General features: G+C 41.7%; 1 protein-coding gene across 4 annotated transcripts in view; it reads right to left on the reverse strand.

Annotated features, from left to right (window-relative positions):
• The window catches only part of SNED1 (sushi, nidogen and EGF like domains 1), an 88,739-nt gene that overhangs the window by 32,762 nt on the left and 38,133 nt on the right, over window positions 1-17,844 (reverse strand). For 3 of the 4 annotated variants that reach the window (XM_072143221.1, XM_072143222.1, XM_072143220.1), the window contains exons 2-13: window positions 13,417-13,704; window positions 13,081-13,221; window positions 11,712-11,874; window positions 6,918-7,043; window positions 6,682-6,795; window positions 5,669-5,782; window positions 5,183-5,296; window positions 4,369-4,482; window positions 4,165-4,278; window positions 2,416-2,529; window positions 1,728-1,841; window positions 676-789 (exon numbers count right to left, since the gene is read on the reverse strand). In XM_072143221.1, coding sequence (XP_071999322.1) covers window positions 676-789; window positions 1,728-1,841; window positions 2,416-2,529; window positions 4,165-4,278; window positions 4,369-4,482; window positions 5,183-5,296; window positions 5,669-5,782; window positions 6,682-6,795; window positions 6,918-7,043; window positions 11,712-11,874; window positions 13,081-13,221; window positions 13,417-13,704 — 1,630 coding nt within the window. The remainder of the gene's footprint in view (window positions 1-675; window positions 790-1,727; window positions 1,842-2,415; window positions 2,530-4,164; window positions 4,279-4,368; window positions 4,483-5,182; window positions 5,297-5,668; window positions 5,783-6,681; window positions 6,796-6,917; window positions 7,044-11,711; window positions 11,875-13,080; window positions 13,222-13,416; window positions 13,705-17,844) is intronic. The other variant, XM_072143223.1, reaches the window with a different exon arrangement.

Genomic DNA, 17,844 nt, shown 5'->3' on the forward strand with positions numbered 1-17,844 from the left:
AATTTCTAGGTTGTAGTTTATATTGAATCTTTTCCAGCAAGTCTACATGTTAAGCCTCCTGTACACGTATGTGCTCAGTCTGTGGAAAGGTGAAATCTTTTGGACCTGAGCAGGGAAAGGACAAATGCAGGATATCGGGCGCACGATTGTAGTGAATTGCGGCAGAGTGCATTCTCGTCGGACAATGCACTTTCTGTGAACTCCTCCGGATGTGCCCCTATGTACAATCTGCTCAGCTCCACCTGCTTTATAACATTCTGCCTGCAGGTAGGACTCTAAGGGGCACATTTACTTTGAACAGTGCAGTCTGTACTATGTGCAGTTTTCCTGTGTAGTGTGCAGGGGGCGCCAGATTCAGGATTTCAACATTCATATTCAGGATTTCTTCACATTAAGTATAGTGCAGCCACATATGTGGCACAGACCCTTCTTAAATACCTGTGCAAGCAGCGTGCAAAGTCTGTCAGAAAACTGGCGCACGGCCTTTAGTAAATGTGTCCATATGTCCAATGTGCAAAGCTCGTCCTGTTCTATAATGTGTTACCTGTAGTTAGGCTAACTGGTTAAAAATAAAAGGTCCTCTGTAAACTGAAGGGCTCAATAAGGTAAGGAAATATAGAGAATTATGAACATGTCACATACACTTGCAAATAATGTAATTTTTCAAGCATTTACCTGTTTCGCAGTGATACCCAGTGAAGCCTTGTCTACACAAACAGATGTAATGATTTCCATCCTCTTTACATGTACCACCATTCAGACAAGGATCCGAGACACAAGGTCTGATCTCTGGGGAAAGAGTCACATATTCATTTATAGAAAAACTGTTTTTATTTGATTAAAAGGAATTTATGTTTTTTAATTACATTTAGTAGAATGTAAGGTCAGCAATCTAAGTATTTCCCACAGCTGAAGATAAACCTAGCTAAGAGCCTGACTATACCATTACTCTAAAATGATGAACTAAGATTAATGGCAAAAAGAATAATAAAAAATAATAAAAGTTAGAAATATTGGCCCAGATTTAGTAAAAACAGTGCAAACTGCACTATGTGCAGTTTGCCTGTGTAGTGTGCAGAGGGTGCCAGATTAAGGATTTGTGGTGCCCGTTCTTCATGAATCTGGTGCCCCCTGCACTGCTCCCACAGGGTGCACCACTTTTTTTGGTGCACCTTTAACATGGGACGAGCGACACACTTCTGTCAGACTTTGCATGATAAATGTGATATAATAATAATTATTTCCTTTATTTACATAGTGCACACAGTTAATGCAGCGCTACACAGAGCTGCCGATCAGTCCCTGTCCCCAATGGGGCTCACAATCTCATCAATCTAACATTATGTTTTGAAATGTGGGAGGAAACCGGAGGAAACCCACACAAACACGGAGAGAACATACAAACTCTTCTCAGATGTTGACCTACATGGGACTTGATCCCAGGAACCCAGTGCTGCAAGGCTGTAGTGCCAACCACTGAGCCACTACGGTCTGACTATGCACTGGAACAACCCCTTTAGTGCAGAAATTTGTGTTGCGTGTACAGCCGCACCACAAAAGGTTGCATGCGAAATGTGGTGCAGACTATTCTTAAATACATGTGTAAGCCATTTGCACTAGAAAGAACGCGCAAAGTCCGAAAGAAAACTGGCGCAAGCCCCTTTGTAAATATGGGTCATTGTCTCCTAATATTTTCTAATAAAAATGAGCCAGAAAGTAATACTTACCAGTTTCACAGTGTCTTCCAGTAAATCTCTGCTTGCATTCACATCGATAAGTATCCCCCACATCCTCACACACTCCTCCATTGAGACAAGGAGATGAAGAGCATGGTCTTAGCTCTGTAGATTGAAATGCATCACATAACAGTCAGGGTGGTAAGTGAAGGTACAATATAACTGTATGTATGAAGCCTATAGGCCAGGTCTGATCCTATGTGCCACATTGCAGTGCACATAGTATCCATTAGCAATACATCGGGGCACATTTACTAAGGGCTTTGTGACGGTTTTCTGACAGACTTTGCACATTCTTTTAGGTGTAAACTGCTTGCACAGGTATTTTTGACCCTTTTGTGGCCCAGCTGCACTATCCTCCATGCGACACAAATTAGGGGGCGTTCCAGTGCTCAGTCGGACCGTCCACATTTAACATGCAAAGTCTGTCGTTAAAGGTTCCCCACAAAAAAGTTGGTGAAGTCTGTTGGGCCAGTGCAGGGAAGCGACAGATACATGATTTCTGGCGCACAATCTTAATGAATCGGTCACACTGAGCATTATACACGGAAATAGCACTTTTAGTGCAGTTTCCCACATTCTTAGTAAATGTGCCCCATTATGTACAATACCTCATTGCGTTGGGGAACCCATACACACCATGCCCATAAATAATGACGGGTAATAGTAAGAACCCTACCTGTCTCACATCTTCTTCCAGTGAATCTCGGCAGACACACACAGTTGAAACTAGAACCCGCATCTTCACAGAGACCACCATTTAGACATGGAGAGGATGAACATGGCTTAAGCTCTGCTGAGAGAAAACAAACTGCTGAAGAACTGCCGAAAATAATCAGAACCTAAAACCCAGTTGCATTAATGGGGTTTTCTGTAGGTTGCCACGTGCCTGCTTTCTTCCAAAAAGAGCACCATGCCTCATTATGGTTTGTTGCTGTATTGCATCTCAGATGTATAGAGATGAATGGAGCCTAGTTGCAATTTATGCATTTTATGATACCTTTTGTCTATAAGTTCCACTCCTGGTATTGGCCTGCAAACACTGATGCAGTATACTGACAATAATGCAGTGTGAATCTGGCCTAAGGCTACATTCACCTCTTGTTTTTTGGACACTTGCAGTGTTTACACCAGGAAAGCTGGCAGATGGGGCATCCTTTGGCCTCCGTTTGCTTAGTACATTTCACATACAGCAGGAAAAACTTGTTACTGTATGGCCTCCATCCCCAGCCTCTCCTGAACGTACACGGTAGGTGTTTCCTAGTTATGTAATTGCTTATATAAGGAGACACCCGGAATATTGGCAGCAGCAAATGACTGTCTGCTTCTGATGTTCACTTTACAGGGGTTAGGTCCCGAACCAAAGGATGTATCCAACTGTATAAGCATACAGTAGGATTTGTTGCTTCCCTCCACCCCAGAATTCTGCTGTGTAATACTGGTATTAAGGCTGGTGGCACAGTAAGCTTTTTTTCCCTGGCATTTTGTTTGCATAAAAAACAGCAATGTTCCTTTGGTTTAATAATAATAATTCCTTTATTTATATAGCGCACACAGATTCTGAAGCGCTGCACAGGGTTTGCCAAATCAGTCCCTGTCCCCGATGGGGCTCACAATTTAATCAACCTACCCCTATGTTTTGCAGTGTGGGAGGAAACCCAAGCAAACACGGAGAGAACATACAAACTCTTTAAAGATGTTGACCTGGATGGGACTTGAACCCTGGACTCCAGCACTACAATGCTGTAGTGCTAACCACTGAACCCCCTAATTCTGCTGTGTAATACTGGTATTAAGGCTGGTGGCACAGTAAGCTTTTTTTCCCTGGCATTTTGTTTGCATAAAAAACAGCAATGTTCCTTTGGTTTAATAATAATAATTCCTTTATTTATATAGCGCACACAGATTCTGAAGCGCTGCACAGGATTTGCCAAATCAGTCCCTGTCCCCGATGGGGCTCACAATTTAATCAACCTACCCCTATGTTTTGCAGTGTGGGAGGAAACCCAAGCAAACACGGAGAGAACATACAAACTCTTTAAAGATGTTGACCTGGATGGGACTTGAACCCTGGACTCCAGCACTACAATGCTGTAGTGCTAACCACTGAGCCCCTATTTTATTTTTTTCACACAGAGAACATGTGACATTTAAAAATATATTAAGATAAAAATTTTAAAACTCAAATTGCAATACATGCAGAGCATTTAGTACATTACCAGTGACTAATTTGTATCATCTGGGTGCAGCATTTTCTAATCTAAAGAAAGCCGAAAATTGCCTCAAAATGGCAATTTTTCCCCCCTAGAAATTAAATAATAGTAGATAGCACTTTTTGTAAACAAAGGTTGACCAATGAATAAAGTGCATGTATGAATAAAGTGTATCATGTGTTTTACCACCACTACAGCACTTTTATTGCTCTCACCTGTCTCACAGTTCAGACCAGTAAATCCTCGGGTACAGAGACAAGAGTAGGTGTCGCCCAGGTTTTCACATGTTGCCCCATTCATACATGGAGATGAAGAGCACGGTCTAATTTCTGATGATAGAGAAAATAATAATACTAATAACTGGACACAAATACTTCTGTATCATGACAGAAACATCCCAGTACATCGCAGATACTTACCGTTCTCACAGTTTGCTCCAGTGAACCAAGATGAGCAGGAACATGTGTACCTGAGGCCCATCTCTACACAGGTCCCTCCATTCAAACAGGGTCCAGAAGAACAAGGTCTGATTTCTGGGTAAAGAGAAATAAATGCGTCAGATTAGCACACACATTAGATGCAATCCAACATATAAATCCCCATAAACATAATGTAAGTCACGTAAGAGAAATTTCAAATTTATTTGTGGTTGTCCCCCAACTTTACCCCACTCCAGGACATCAGCCAACTTTAGCAGCAATATACTGGCAGGAGACTTGTTCAAGAACAGGCATATTTTTGTGAAGTAGAACTGAACTGTGTAACACAACCTTTTTTTGGTTCTTATATAACAAAACAAATTCTGAATTTTATATAAAAAAAGGATCTCGATTATTTAAAGGGCTTGACTACTTTAAGACCATTCCAGCAAATAATTGATATTGTTTGTGTAATATAATTTCTGTATCAATTGTTCAAGGTTTTCTAGATCTCTGCTTGCGGTCATGCAACATGGTCATGTGACAACACAGTGCAATCAAAGCTGTGTGATACTAAGGAGGACCCGGAGGAAACCCATGCAAACATGGAGAGAACATACAAACTCTTTTTGGAAATTGACTCTGGGACTTGAGCCCAGGTCCCCAGCGCTGCAAGGCTGTAATGCTAACCACTAAGCCACCATACTGCCCCTATTTGTTATTTTAATGGCTTCCTTTGACCCTTTCTTTGATTTGCGTTATTCTCCTCCTTTACAAAAGAGAATATCGGAAATAATGAGTGAACTTTATTTACCTCTTTCACAGTTAGCTCCTGTGAACCCAGAATTGCACAGACAGCGGTATGTAGTCCCAAAATTCTCACAGAGTCCTCCATTTAGACAAGGAGCAGATGAGCAGGGTGTTAGCTCTAAAATAAGCAACAGTTTCATGTAATCAGAGATAAGAACAAACTTTTCCTACTGACCACACCACATATACTTGCATTGTGGGCTTGGCTGAGGGTGCATGTGTTCCAGTCGAGCATGTTTAAAAACCAACATGCATCTACCATAAGAAGAGAGTGGGAACTCTAGCTTTATGTTTAGGAGACATGTTATTGGGATCAGCATCTTAACACCATGTAAACAGAGATCAATGGGCATAATATCTGCACTTCAGCTGTTCACCCACAGCATTATAGAATATTGTAGATCCTAGTATTCATATCAGTAGCGATGCTCACATATTATGGTATAACCAGGGTAGTATTTCTACTACAAGTCAGTCGAATTCTTCTTACCTGTCTCACACTGGTCGCCCGTGTATCTTGGGTGACACTGGCACACTGCGATCCCATTGTAAACATGGCAGATTCCTCCATTCCAACATACCTTGCCAGCGCAGGGCGATACCTCTAGGATAAAAACAACAGGCAGGAACTAAACTGCCATAAATCCCTTTAATGTCAGAAATATATGGAAAGAACCAGTGTATTGTTGGCTGCAAAGTTGTAGAACACATATAATACAGATCCCTAAACGGAACATAACGGATGACCAAACTGATCATAATGGATTACATAAAATTCACATTGATGTTAATGAGATTTTTAATTGATACGTTAACCTCTGTTAAACCTCTATTCTTCCCTATTTTAACGGATGTAAGGAACGGTAGTGTGAATTTAGTCTAACATGGTTTGTCCAGAAATTTATATCTGAACCATACGACCATAAACACAGAGCATGGAGATGAAAGCAGTAACTACAGCATAAGCCATTAATATAAATTCTTAGAGAGCCCCTATAAATAATACTTGAGAAAGAAACCTTTACATTTTTTGGTATTATAGCCCTTAATAAGTTATTTATGCCACATTTTTAAAGTAAGGCCTTATTCACATGTGACTGTGAATGTGGGTGTGATCTGGCCGCACAAATCGCAACAACAGAAGTCGTGGTGTGGCGAGACACCGGGCGGCTTTTCCGTAAATATAGGACATGTCCTTTATCTGGGCAAATTTGCATGACGGCCATCTGGCTTGGTCACTTTACAGTGAGACACAGTGTGCTCACCGCAAGATATTGGCTGCCGATCTGGATATAGAGTAAGGCCTAAAGAGGTAAAACAGGGTATGTAACGTGTCTTTGACAACTAAAGGATGAGTGCTGCACAATTACCGTGCAGCATCAATAAGGATGTATGGAGATGGCTCTTGGGCTGCGCACTCTCCATGAAGAGTGTTACACAGCATGTGCGCCATCATATTGGCTGAGGTCATCACAGCCCCCCTTCTATAAGTTCGGAAATTACCTGTCTCACAAACTAATCCGGTAAAGTCTGTTGGACATATACAGGAGAAGGATCTTGGTTTATCCACACAGGTGCCACCATTCTGACATGGCTGAGAAAAGCATCTTCCCATATCTGCAAGACAAGTTGGACATCACTTACAAAATGTAATTTTTCATAGAACACTGTATATTGAGGTGAGAATCATGTAAACACAATATTATAGTAAAAATCTGTAAGGAGACTTTATTTCTTACCAATCTGACAGTGTTTCCCTGTGAATCCACTTAGACAGGAGCAAGTGTAAGAAGGGTTCCCAGTCACACAGTCATCTATACATCTGCCACCGTTCCGGCAGGGACGCAGAGTCCAGCAAACAGAGGCTGAGAAATAAAGAAAAATAATATAAGGTAAATATAAAATCTAGGTATAACAATGACAAATATTACACATTAAAGTCATGTGAAGTCATTTTCCATTACAAAATATTAAAGTGTTGGCTACCCTTCAGAAAGTTCAACAAGTTAAGTGGGTGATCCTTATACACTCACCGGCCACTTTATTAGGTACACCTGTCCAACTGCTCGTTAACACTTAATTTCTAATCAGCCAATCACATGGCGGCAACTCAGTGCATTTAGGCATGTAGACATGGTCAAGACAATCTCCTGCAGTTCAAACCAAGCATCAGTATGGGGAAGAAAGGTGATTTGAGTGCCTTTGAACGTGGCATGGTTGTTGGTGCCAGAAGGGCTGGTCTGAGTATTTCAGAAACTGCTGATCTACTGGGATTTTCACGCACAACCATCTCTAGGGTTTACAGAGAATGGTCCGAAAAAGAAAAAACATCCAGTGAGCGGCAGTTCTGTGGGCGGAAATGCCTTGTTGATGCCAGAGGTCAGAGGAGAATGGGCAGACTGGTTCGAGCTGATAGAAAGGCAACAGTGACTCAAATCGCCACCCGTTACAACCAAGGTAGGCAGAAGAGCATCTCTGAACGCACAGTACGTCGAACTTTGAGGCAGATGGGCTACAGCAGCAGAAGACCACACCAGGTGCCACTCCTTTCAGCTAAGAACAGGAAACTGAGGCTACAATTTGCACAATCTCATCGAAATTGGACAGTAGAAGATTGGAAAAACGTTGCCTGGTCTGATGAGTCTCGATTTCTGCTGCGACATTCGGATGGTAGGGTCAGAATTTGGCGTCAACAACATGAAAGCATGGATCCATCCTGCCTTGTATCAACGGTTCAGGCTGGTGGTGGTGGTGTCATGGTGTGGGGAATATTTTCTTGGCACTCTTTGGGCCCCTTGGTACCAATTGAGCATCATTACAACGCCACAGCCTACCTGAGTATTGTTGCTGACCATGTCCATCCCTTTATGACCACAAAGTACCCAACATCTGATGGCTACTTTCAGCAGGATAATGCGCCATGTCATAAAGCTGGAATCATCTCAGACTGGTTTCTTGAACATGACAATGAGTTCACTGTACTCAAATGGCCTCCACAGTCACCACATCTCAATCCAATAGAGCATCTTTGGGATGTGGTGGAACGGGAGATTCGCATCATGGATGCGCAGCCGACAAATCTGCGGCAACTGTGTGATGCCATCATGTCAATATGGACCAAAATCTCTGAGGAATGCTTCCAGCACCTTGTTGAATCTATGCCACGAAGAATTGAGGCAGTTCTGAAGGCAAAAGGGGGTCCAACCCGTTACTAGGTGTACCTAATAAAGTGGCCGGTGAGTGTAGAGCCACCCATATTATGCTTACCCTGTTAAACCTTCCTTGGAGCCATCAGGAACACGGAACAGTTGCCATGAGAGCAGGAAATCCCATGCGGGTACTTCCCTCCAACCCCTCATTGGGGAGTGGTTATGACCAGGGCCGGTGTCAGCATTGGGCATACCTGGGCAAGTGCCGGGGCCCAGAGCTGCTGGGGGTCCGACATAAGGCTTTACATAATTAATCCATAGGGGTGAGGGGGTTGTATCTAATAGATCCATAGGATTTGATAGGGACTTATATAAAATAATCATGAGGGGGCTGTTTGGTATGATAAACTAGGGAGCATTTTATGGAACAGGATTCTGAATTTTTAATGCTGCCACATGGGTTCACTTTATAAGGGTCTGCTGATGTTCTGTTGCCCAGGGGGCTACTGACACCTGGAGCCGACCCTGGTTATGACGGAGGATGCATGCAGACAGTAATGACTGCACAACCCCCTCCTGGCGGAAGCCAGCATAATACGCGATGAAACAGGAATTTTCTAATTCTACTAGCTGGCACCTCCTGGTGGTAGCTTCCACAATGGTTTAACAGTTTAATGGTCATTTGTTACACTTCCTAAAGGTTGCCAACCCCCTTTATTTAAAAAAAATGTGCTTATAGGTCATATGCAGACCAATGCGGTTCAAGGTAATACAATAAAAACAAACACTGTGTATCCTGATCTCATACAATCAAAAAGTTAGGCTATATGCACATGACCGGATAGTGGGTTGTGATCTGGCCACACAATTTGCTCCCAGATCAAGACCCCCATAAAGGTCTATGGCACTTGGTCTCACCACACCATGACTGAGCCGAGTCGGGCACACCACAAAATATAGGACATGTACTATACTTGGCCAGCTTTGGAGAGGTGAGGTAGTTAGATTACCCCACCTTTTCTCCACCTGATCGTGTGCCACTTTGGAGTTTTGGCCCAGGTGAGAACATAGTTGTGTGCACGTAGCATAGTAAGAAGAAAGGGATAACTGAGAGGAAGTAATTACAGTATTTAGTATGGTATAATTACGGTTTGTAGTATGTAGATTGGTCTATTGGCCTAGATACAAAGCTTGGGAGATTTTCAAAATTAACTTTTTACCATTTTTGATGCACAATATACCTTTTCCTCAAATCCCTTTAATATTTGCACTGCATGTGTCCAGGAATATAGCTACACAGAAGCCAAATATGCCTTTATTTTTATTAAAGACTACCAGAAAACTGAGAATTTATATATCATTATAGACTAAGGGGTTTTTTTTCCCCTTTTTGTTGCATACAATGCCAGCAGAGAAAGAGCACTTTGTTTCTTAGATGTATATTTGTTTTTCATTGAATCCGAAGTCAAATATTTTTGAACAGAAGCTTGGTTCCTTGGCATGGGCCGGAGTCAATATTTACTTATTGGTGGATTCCAGGACTCCCAACAATGGAACACAACATTCCATTTCAATGGGCAGTAATGTGTTGCCCAGATGTGTTGGCATTTTAAGGATTAGCAAGGTTTTAACCTGGCATGTGGCACTGCTGTTCTGGGGCTGTATAAGGCTTTCTCTATTCTACTTTGCAGCTAATAAATTGTTTGAATTGTAACTTGGTTCCATGTCAGCCATTTTAATCTGCCTAGAAGTTGCACTTCCTGAAGGGTTTATTTAATGTGGGAGAATATAATTTACAGTTCCCCACATTATAAATGTTGTTTTTAACATATAAATGTCAAAATGAAATAATGTGAGGCTTAACATATTATACAATTTCTTCCAGGAGAGTGCAGGCTAGGCCCATTTATTTATTAGCTCCAATCGTCCTCAGTGTTCCCCCTCCAAAATAAATAAATCACCAGCAAATATATAAGTCACTTCTTTTCTCTCGTACTGTAAGAAACACAATGGTCCACATTTATCAAAAACAGTGCAGTCTGCACTATATGCAGTTCTTCATGAATCTGGCACCCCCCTGCACTGCTCCAACAGAGTGCACCTACTTTTTTTTGGTGCACCTTTAACATAGGGTGTGCGTCACATTTCTATGAGACTAATGTTAAATGTGGCACACGGTCTGACTGTGTCTGTACAGAAGACCCTTTTATGAGTAGAAATTTGTGACATGTCGGGCATAGTGCATCCATGTCACAAATTAGTTGCGTCCAACTCAAATGTGTTGCGGACACTTCTTGAATATATGTGCATGCAGTTTGCACTGAAAAGAATGTGCAAAATCCAACAGAAAACTGGTGCAGGGGCTTTAGTAAATGTGGCCCAATGTCTTCTACTTGTGTATGGGAAAGTTGTGCTATGTCCAACATATCCTGTTAAAGAGGATTTTTAAGTGCTACGTCTCTGAACCTATTTTTCCCATCCACAAACTTTATAGGGAACTTCACAATAGCTACATTCAAGTCAAGTAGACCCCCATTGTTTGCTAAGAGATGGTAAATTGTAGAGATGTGCAATTACACTAACACATGTGAAACCCCCTTTAAAAAGCCAGATTTGACCCCTCAAAAGCAGTAAGTGACAAGAATGAAGGTTGATAGAAACCTATGCTGTTAATGACGCTCCTCACGTCACACTTGCAAAGATGATGGCAACTAATCATTTTGCTTTTCCATCCTCATCCTTTTGCTTTTGAGGGATATCTAACTTATTATGAAGAGGGAGACGACTAGAGATTTCGCTCAAGTGCATTGGCAAGGGAAGCCAGGTCATTTCCATGCATAACCACACATCTGCTCTCTTGGCAAGAGAGCTGGTAAAACTAAAACAGGATGTGTAATTCAAACAAATTAAAAAAGGTAAACCTACATTTCCTCCTCCTGCCGGTTAACCAGTAACCAACCGCTCAGTGCTGCATCGATAACCAACCTCAGTGGTGACCTCCATTCAAATGGAGCCACTATTGAGGTCAGTCAGTAGCGTCCTGTGTGTGTGTAAGTCACCGTTAAGGACTCACAGTGCATAAAACTTGATAATATGACTGGGTCAAACCCACTAAAAATGATGCAATCCCATAATAGTTGCCACCCAACTTTCTCGGAAAAACAACTGTAGGAGACATGAAAAATGGTGTTCTAGGAGAGTACAAAATAAACATTGGGCGATTACAAAAAGACCTGGAATGTGATGTATTATAGTTGTTTTGGTCACCAGGTAACAGAAGCAGACAACCAGTACAAACATCTGTTGATGTGCAATCCTGTTACAAAATCATTTTACGGAGAAGGCTGAGACGTGACTGGAATCCTCTGTTCTGATGCCACGTACTTGCGTTACTGCATCCCCCAACCTGCACGTGGTTGTTGTCGATTCGAAATACCCAGCGTCCAGGAATTCCTACATTGGTGGTGTTTGCGATCCCTGCAATGTCATCCGTGCGAGAGCCTGGAATATTAAAATACCTCCAGCCATCTCCCGCATTGAAGCCTGCCTAGGAGACAAAGAGGAGTGAATTATGAGACACAATAACAAAACCTGTGAAAACTCAACCTTCAACATAGAAATCCACCATAATATTGTGTTTTCCTAGATCCAGACCTCTTCCTGGTTCATTCCATCCAGCCAACTATATTATCTCACATTTGTCTTATATGTCCAGTTATCTACCTTCGAGTTCTTCCTAAATTGCTAACCCAAAAGTTATTAGATATTCTTTTGCCCCAAACAGCCTGTCAACCACAAGATCCAGAAACACCCAACATGTCAAAACTCTACTGGCTAGCTACCGCAAAATGCTGAATTTTGAGGAACCATTTTGGATTAACTGAATAGCACAGCTGCTGGGTATGGTCTTATCTGGGTATTACGATATATGGTGTGGTCACTTTTACTTTAGTCAAGTTACCCTTGCCTAATGGCCAGTATATCTATTCCAAATGGAACAGATTCTACAACTGTAGGCAGCACTGTTTCAACTTGGTTGGGTCTCTTCAGTACAGTGTAGGGAACTGGTTTGACTGAGTGAGTGGCTTTGACTGGGGTCGGGAAGTAAGAGTTCTCCTATTGGAGACTACAAATTAAGGCCACTGTGTCGGCGTGTGGAGACTTAGACGCTCCACTAGGGGATTCTGGGAAAATATGCAAAGTTTCCAGGATGAGATAAGGAAAACCACTACAATTTGGAATCTGTTCCTTCTGGAAGAGATATACTGGTTTGGGTTTAATCCTACATCATGTCATAAGACATCCTGAAGGTCATGCTTGATGTCAAGGGAGCTGTCTTACAAGGTAGCTAAAAGAGGTGTGGTTTTCCTTATACCATCCTTGAAAACTTCACATATTTTCCCAGAATCCTATAGTGGAGTGTCAATGGCTATAAGTCTCCACAACCTACTCAGCGCCCTTAATTGGCAGTATCCGTAAGGATAACCTTTACTTCCCGACCCTTTTATGGACCCAATTTGTAGATCAGGTCTTTGAAAAAGAGTCCTCATTCACATGGCTGGGGCGAGCTACTGAGAGAGCACAAAGCCAAGTGGAAGAGGGAGGAGGGGGTACACGCTCCTCGCCCCTCCCCTCTCCATAGAAAGCCAAGCGACCACCACCTTGAATGCTTTGCCCAATTGCTAACTGACGTTACAATACAAATACACAAATACGTTGTATGTTCATGGGTTATGTTGATAAAATACCGTACCTGTGCAGCAATGCCACCTCTACCCCAACTATCCCCTCCACTACTTGCATGTCGACCAGTGGTCCACTGCATTGTCTCATAGTTAAAGATGGTGAAGGAACGAATTCCGTCTGTGATCAAGACAATCTGGAAGGTATTCACCTATAAAACCAGAAGAAAAAATTTTCAAGTATATGCAGTAACTCATTTAACTGCTGTAATATGCATGGTCATACTATAAATTTGTTACATAGGAGTTCATTTACATATAATTTTGAAGAAATATTAATACATTTATAGCAAAATGCTAAAATCTGCAGCACTGTCCTCTTATATATGTTAGTAGAATCCACTCACTGGTGAATTGGCATCTCCACCATAGAAAGTGACTCTGTACCAAGTAGTGATGAAGACCCAGGAGGCAGTGAAGTCAGTTAATTCCGGAAAGTAAGTGTGTACATCCTTGTTGGCGCGCCTCAAGATTCTGGGGTCTTCAGACTCCCGATAAAATACATCCCCTCCTCTACGGTTATCTACATCTGCCCAAAATGCTGCCACAACTCTGCGGTCACCAGAAATAGGAAATGCCACCGGAGTAAACTGAGACACCTCGCGAAGGAAAGACACGACCCCGTTATTATTTACCTGAAAAATAAGAGTAAAAGTGTCACTGGCTGCATGCTGAGACATGTATTTTATGCAAAGGAACATTTGACAAAGTAACTTTGGAGGAGTAAATTTTCCCTCGCTAATAACATGGACTAATAACATGGAGTAGCTGCTTCCGCTCAGCATTACAAAGGGGTCCACATTCATCATCAATTTACCACAATAAATAAAAATGTACATTTTGGATCAATGATCTGAAGAATAACCTAAAATGATAATGCCGAATCTTTTACAACCCAGGAACTAACAAACATTCTCCATGAATGTGGAACTGTTCCAACTCTTAGGCCGGGTTCTCTTATTGCGGCTTAGAAACAAAGCAAAACTAAGAAAAACTGCAAAGTGAGAACCCAGCCAAAGTTAACAGCTGTTGTAGTATACCCAAAATCCAGTTTCTAGGATGTGTAACTTCACACCAAACAATCAAATCATATATATTACAGAGTGATATGAATGTACCTGCAAGCACAACTGTATACCATTCTGTTTATTTAATTACCAAATATCCATCTAGTTTATTGCTAATTACCAGAGTGTAGTATGTAGGTTAATTATTTGTTGCGCTATATTATGCTGTAGTTCTGTTATAGCTGTTTATGAATTCATTAAAAACTGGGTGTTACCATTTGGAGATGTGTCCATGCAAACTGTCCAATCAAAGATGACAACTTCAGCCCACGTTCACACAAGGCATTTGTGGCATGTGTACCCTTACAAGGTAGCTAAAAGAAGTATGGTTTTCCTTATCCCATCCTGGAAAACTTTGCAACGTTTCCCAGTATCCCCCTAGTGGAGCATCCATGGCTCTAAGACTCCACACGCCTACATGGTGGCCTTAATTGGCAGTCTCCGTAAGGAGAACTCTTACTTCCCGATCCTAGATAGAGAAAAGCATATATATAAAACTATTTGCAGCCAGATCATGGCCGCCACTCTAGTCAAAGAAGGCCAGATACCCTGCAGTGAGCACATTGGGGGGAGGGGTCCATTATGCACCGGCATATACATCAAGAGGCTTAGCACCTCTTCTGAGTTCCAGGGTCTACTTGGAATTTCTATGTTCTGAAAGGTTTTGCTCCGATTCTCAGGATCCGTTCTACGGTCCAATAATTTAGGACAGGTAGTGAGGTTTATTCTACCCATACTCACTAGAACAAAGTCAACCTATTTGAAAGCCAAGTCTTGTTAGGATTTGGTGGGCTAGCTTAGAGTCACACAAACAAAGTTTCAACCTTCGCATAATTTTTCCAAGGCACATGCACAATCATTTAAACACATATATAGAGCATATTCTTGTTTTCTGCATTCACTTAAGTGAGGTTACATCTTGTCCTACTTGGGAGAGTTCTGCGTGGATAATGTAATCCAGTCATCCACTGGACTCATGGGAACGGTTCTTTATAGAGTAGGGCAGCCCAAGAACATACCCAAATTAACACTACCCATAGATTGGACCAAATCACTAGTCATTTTAATGCTCATTTGTACATCACAATTAGTGCTGGAAAAAAAAAAATTCCCATTCCCGAGCAGAACGGCCAGAGCTTTACTGTAAAAGGAGGAAGCGCTTAATAAGTCACAGATATCTGTACACGCAGCGTGATCTCCCCCTCCTCATATCTGAATAAACAAATTTTATATACCATGCAGTCTCTATCATGTAAACAATTTAATCTTTACTCATTCCTTCTGACCTTGATTAACCATTCCCAGATTTCCATGGCTCTGACACCATGGGGTTACACGAGGTCGGCTTCAGACAGCTAACATTAATATTTACATGATGCCCCAGTACACTCATTGTGCTTCCCTTAGGCATGGTCTGGTTATTCACACTCACATTGGTGGGAAAGCTCGCTGTTTAAAGGTACAGACTCAGCAAGATGATAGCTCTTGTTTATGTTCAAAAGTACCTTTCGCTCCCCTTCCCCCATCCAGCTGCATGTATTTAAGAGAGATCTGAATCTTTCATCTGACAGTAATAGAAGTCAGCGTTTTGGGACATTATCAGTGACATACTGGAGAGCGATCTCACCATTAAAAGTGCAGAGTCAATTTTCCCAGCGTAAAAGCCTGAATTAAATGCAAAGTGAGACCTTTCTAAACAAAGAGACACTGAAAAGTAGAAAAGTGCAGGTCAACGGGGACAGAAAATGTTTTACCTCCTCTGCAAGTCTTTTAAGTTCATGTAGTAGAAGCGATCATTCGATTTTAGCACATAAATATTAGCTAAATACAACCACAATATATTCCTACACTGTATCTCCACTAAAAGGAGTTTTCTTATTGTAAAATCAATCAAATTGTGTTGTAATTGTGTTGTAAAAACAACTTAAAAACCATGGGGCGAGGATGTGGCTTTGTGTGCTCTTTAAGAGTTAATCAGATGATTGCCAGGTCAGCTTTTACTGAAAAAAAGGATTGTCAAGATGAGAAAACATCGTTAAAGGGAAAATTCTGTCGTTTAAGAACAGTTTACAACATTCCACAGTTTAAATCGACATAAAAGTTGAGGAATTCTATAAATACTTTTATTTTTCTACTTCATACTATATATTATTCTATTTCCGGGGTCAGTGGAGCACTCAGCATGGAGTACAGGAACCAGCACAACAAACATACATAAAGGGCATTTACCACCAGGATGAAGGACTGTATGCAAAGGACCCTGACCATAACATATATAGACTCTGGAGCCCCTCAGGCTCATTTGAATACAGTCCTTCATATTGGTGGCAGATGTAAATTATAGGTATCACACCGACAACACTGAATTAGATACTGAGTAATGTTATTTCCACTGTCATATCGCTGCATAAAACTGACCGCTAACTTCCCCAAAATTCCCTAAGATTACAGTTGATTGAGGGGTGTTACCACATTACAATTTATTGGTGGCGCTACCAGATTTCAGATGAATGTTGGTTTTCCCAGATTACACCTGATTGATGGCTCTTCCAGATTACTGTTCCCCTTAATAATATCTACCAATCAGAACTGGATTAAGGTGGAGGCCACTGGTCGCAAAATCTAGTGTGGGCCCTCAATGAATGTACCCCAGACAGTGGCCTAGCTGGCACAGTGGCAGTGCTGTTGGCCTACCTTCTGGCCAACTGGTACAGTGACAGTGCCAGTAGTTCTGACTTCTAGTTCTAATCGCCATGCCAGTCCCATGCACCACTACTTCACTGAGAGTTCTCTTTCCTCCTCACAGATCGGGCCGTGCAATACAATTCTGTCGGACTCTGCATGATAAATGTGTTGCACTGTCCAACTGTTCAACGTAACGCCCCTTTATATGCACTATAGTGAAGCCACAACACAAATGAAACATATGTGGTGCAGACGATTCTTAAATACATGCACAAGAAGTTTGCACTTGAAAGAACGTGCAAAGTCAGACAGAAAACTGACTCAAGGGCCTTAGTAAATGTGGACCAGTGAGTTACTGTCACAGCTTGGATGCATGCGCACGTATGAAAGGGTGGCACCGCCGGTGCACATCACTCCCAGAGATAGTCAGCTCACAGCTGAGAGCTCACTGTCGAAAATGGCTAGTTGGGACCCCATTATAAGTAAAGTGGTGGAGGCCCCGGGGCACGTGCCCCTGGAGCCCTCCCTGTAATCCGTTCCTACTACCAATATTCATTAAATATCATACATTTCATACGAATCTTCAACCTCTTGTTCCTGTATAAAACATAAGGTTTTAGCAGAATTGCAGTATCTGTTCTAGGTTTTAGATTTGGTCTGACGGATTAATAAATGTTCCATTTATATATACAGGCAGTCCCCGGGTTACATACAAGATAGGTTCTGTAGGTTTGTTCTTAAGTTGAATTTGTATGTAAGTCGGAACAGTATACTTTATAATTGCAACCCCAGCCAAATTTTTTTGGTCTCTGTGACAATTGGATTTTAAAAATGTTGGGTTGCCATACGAACAAGGATTAACAATAAAGCTTAATTGAAGACACCTTTAATAATTGTTATAGCTGTTTATTGTAGCCTAGGGGTAAAGTATAGGAAATTACCAATTAACAGAGGTCCGTTTCTAACTAAGGGTCGCCTGACGGGTGTTCTTAAGTAGAGGACTGCCTGTATTGGGTTTAGTTG

Source organism: Engystomops pustulosus, chromosome 3 (assembly GCF_040894005.1).
Source record: "Engystomops pustulosus chromosome 3, aEngPut4.maternal, whole genome shotgun sequence".
In the NCBI taxonomy this organism is placed as follows: domain Eukaryota; kingdom Metazoa; phylum Chordata; class Amphibia; order Anura; family Leptodactylidae; genus Engystomops; species Engystomops pustulosus.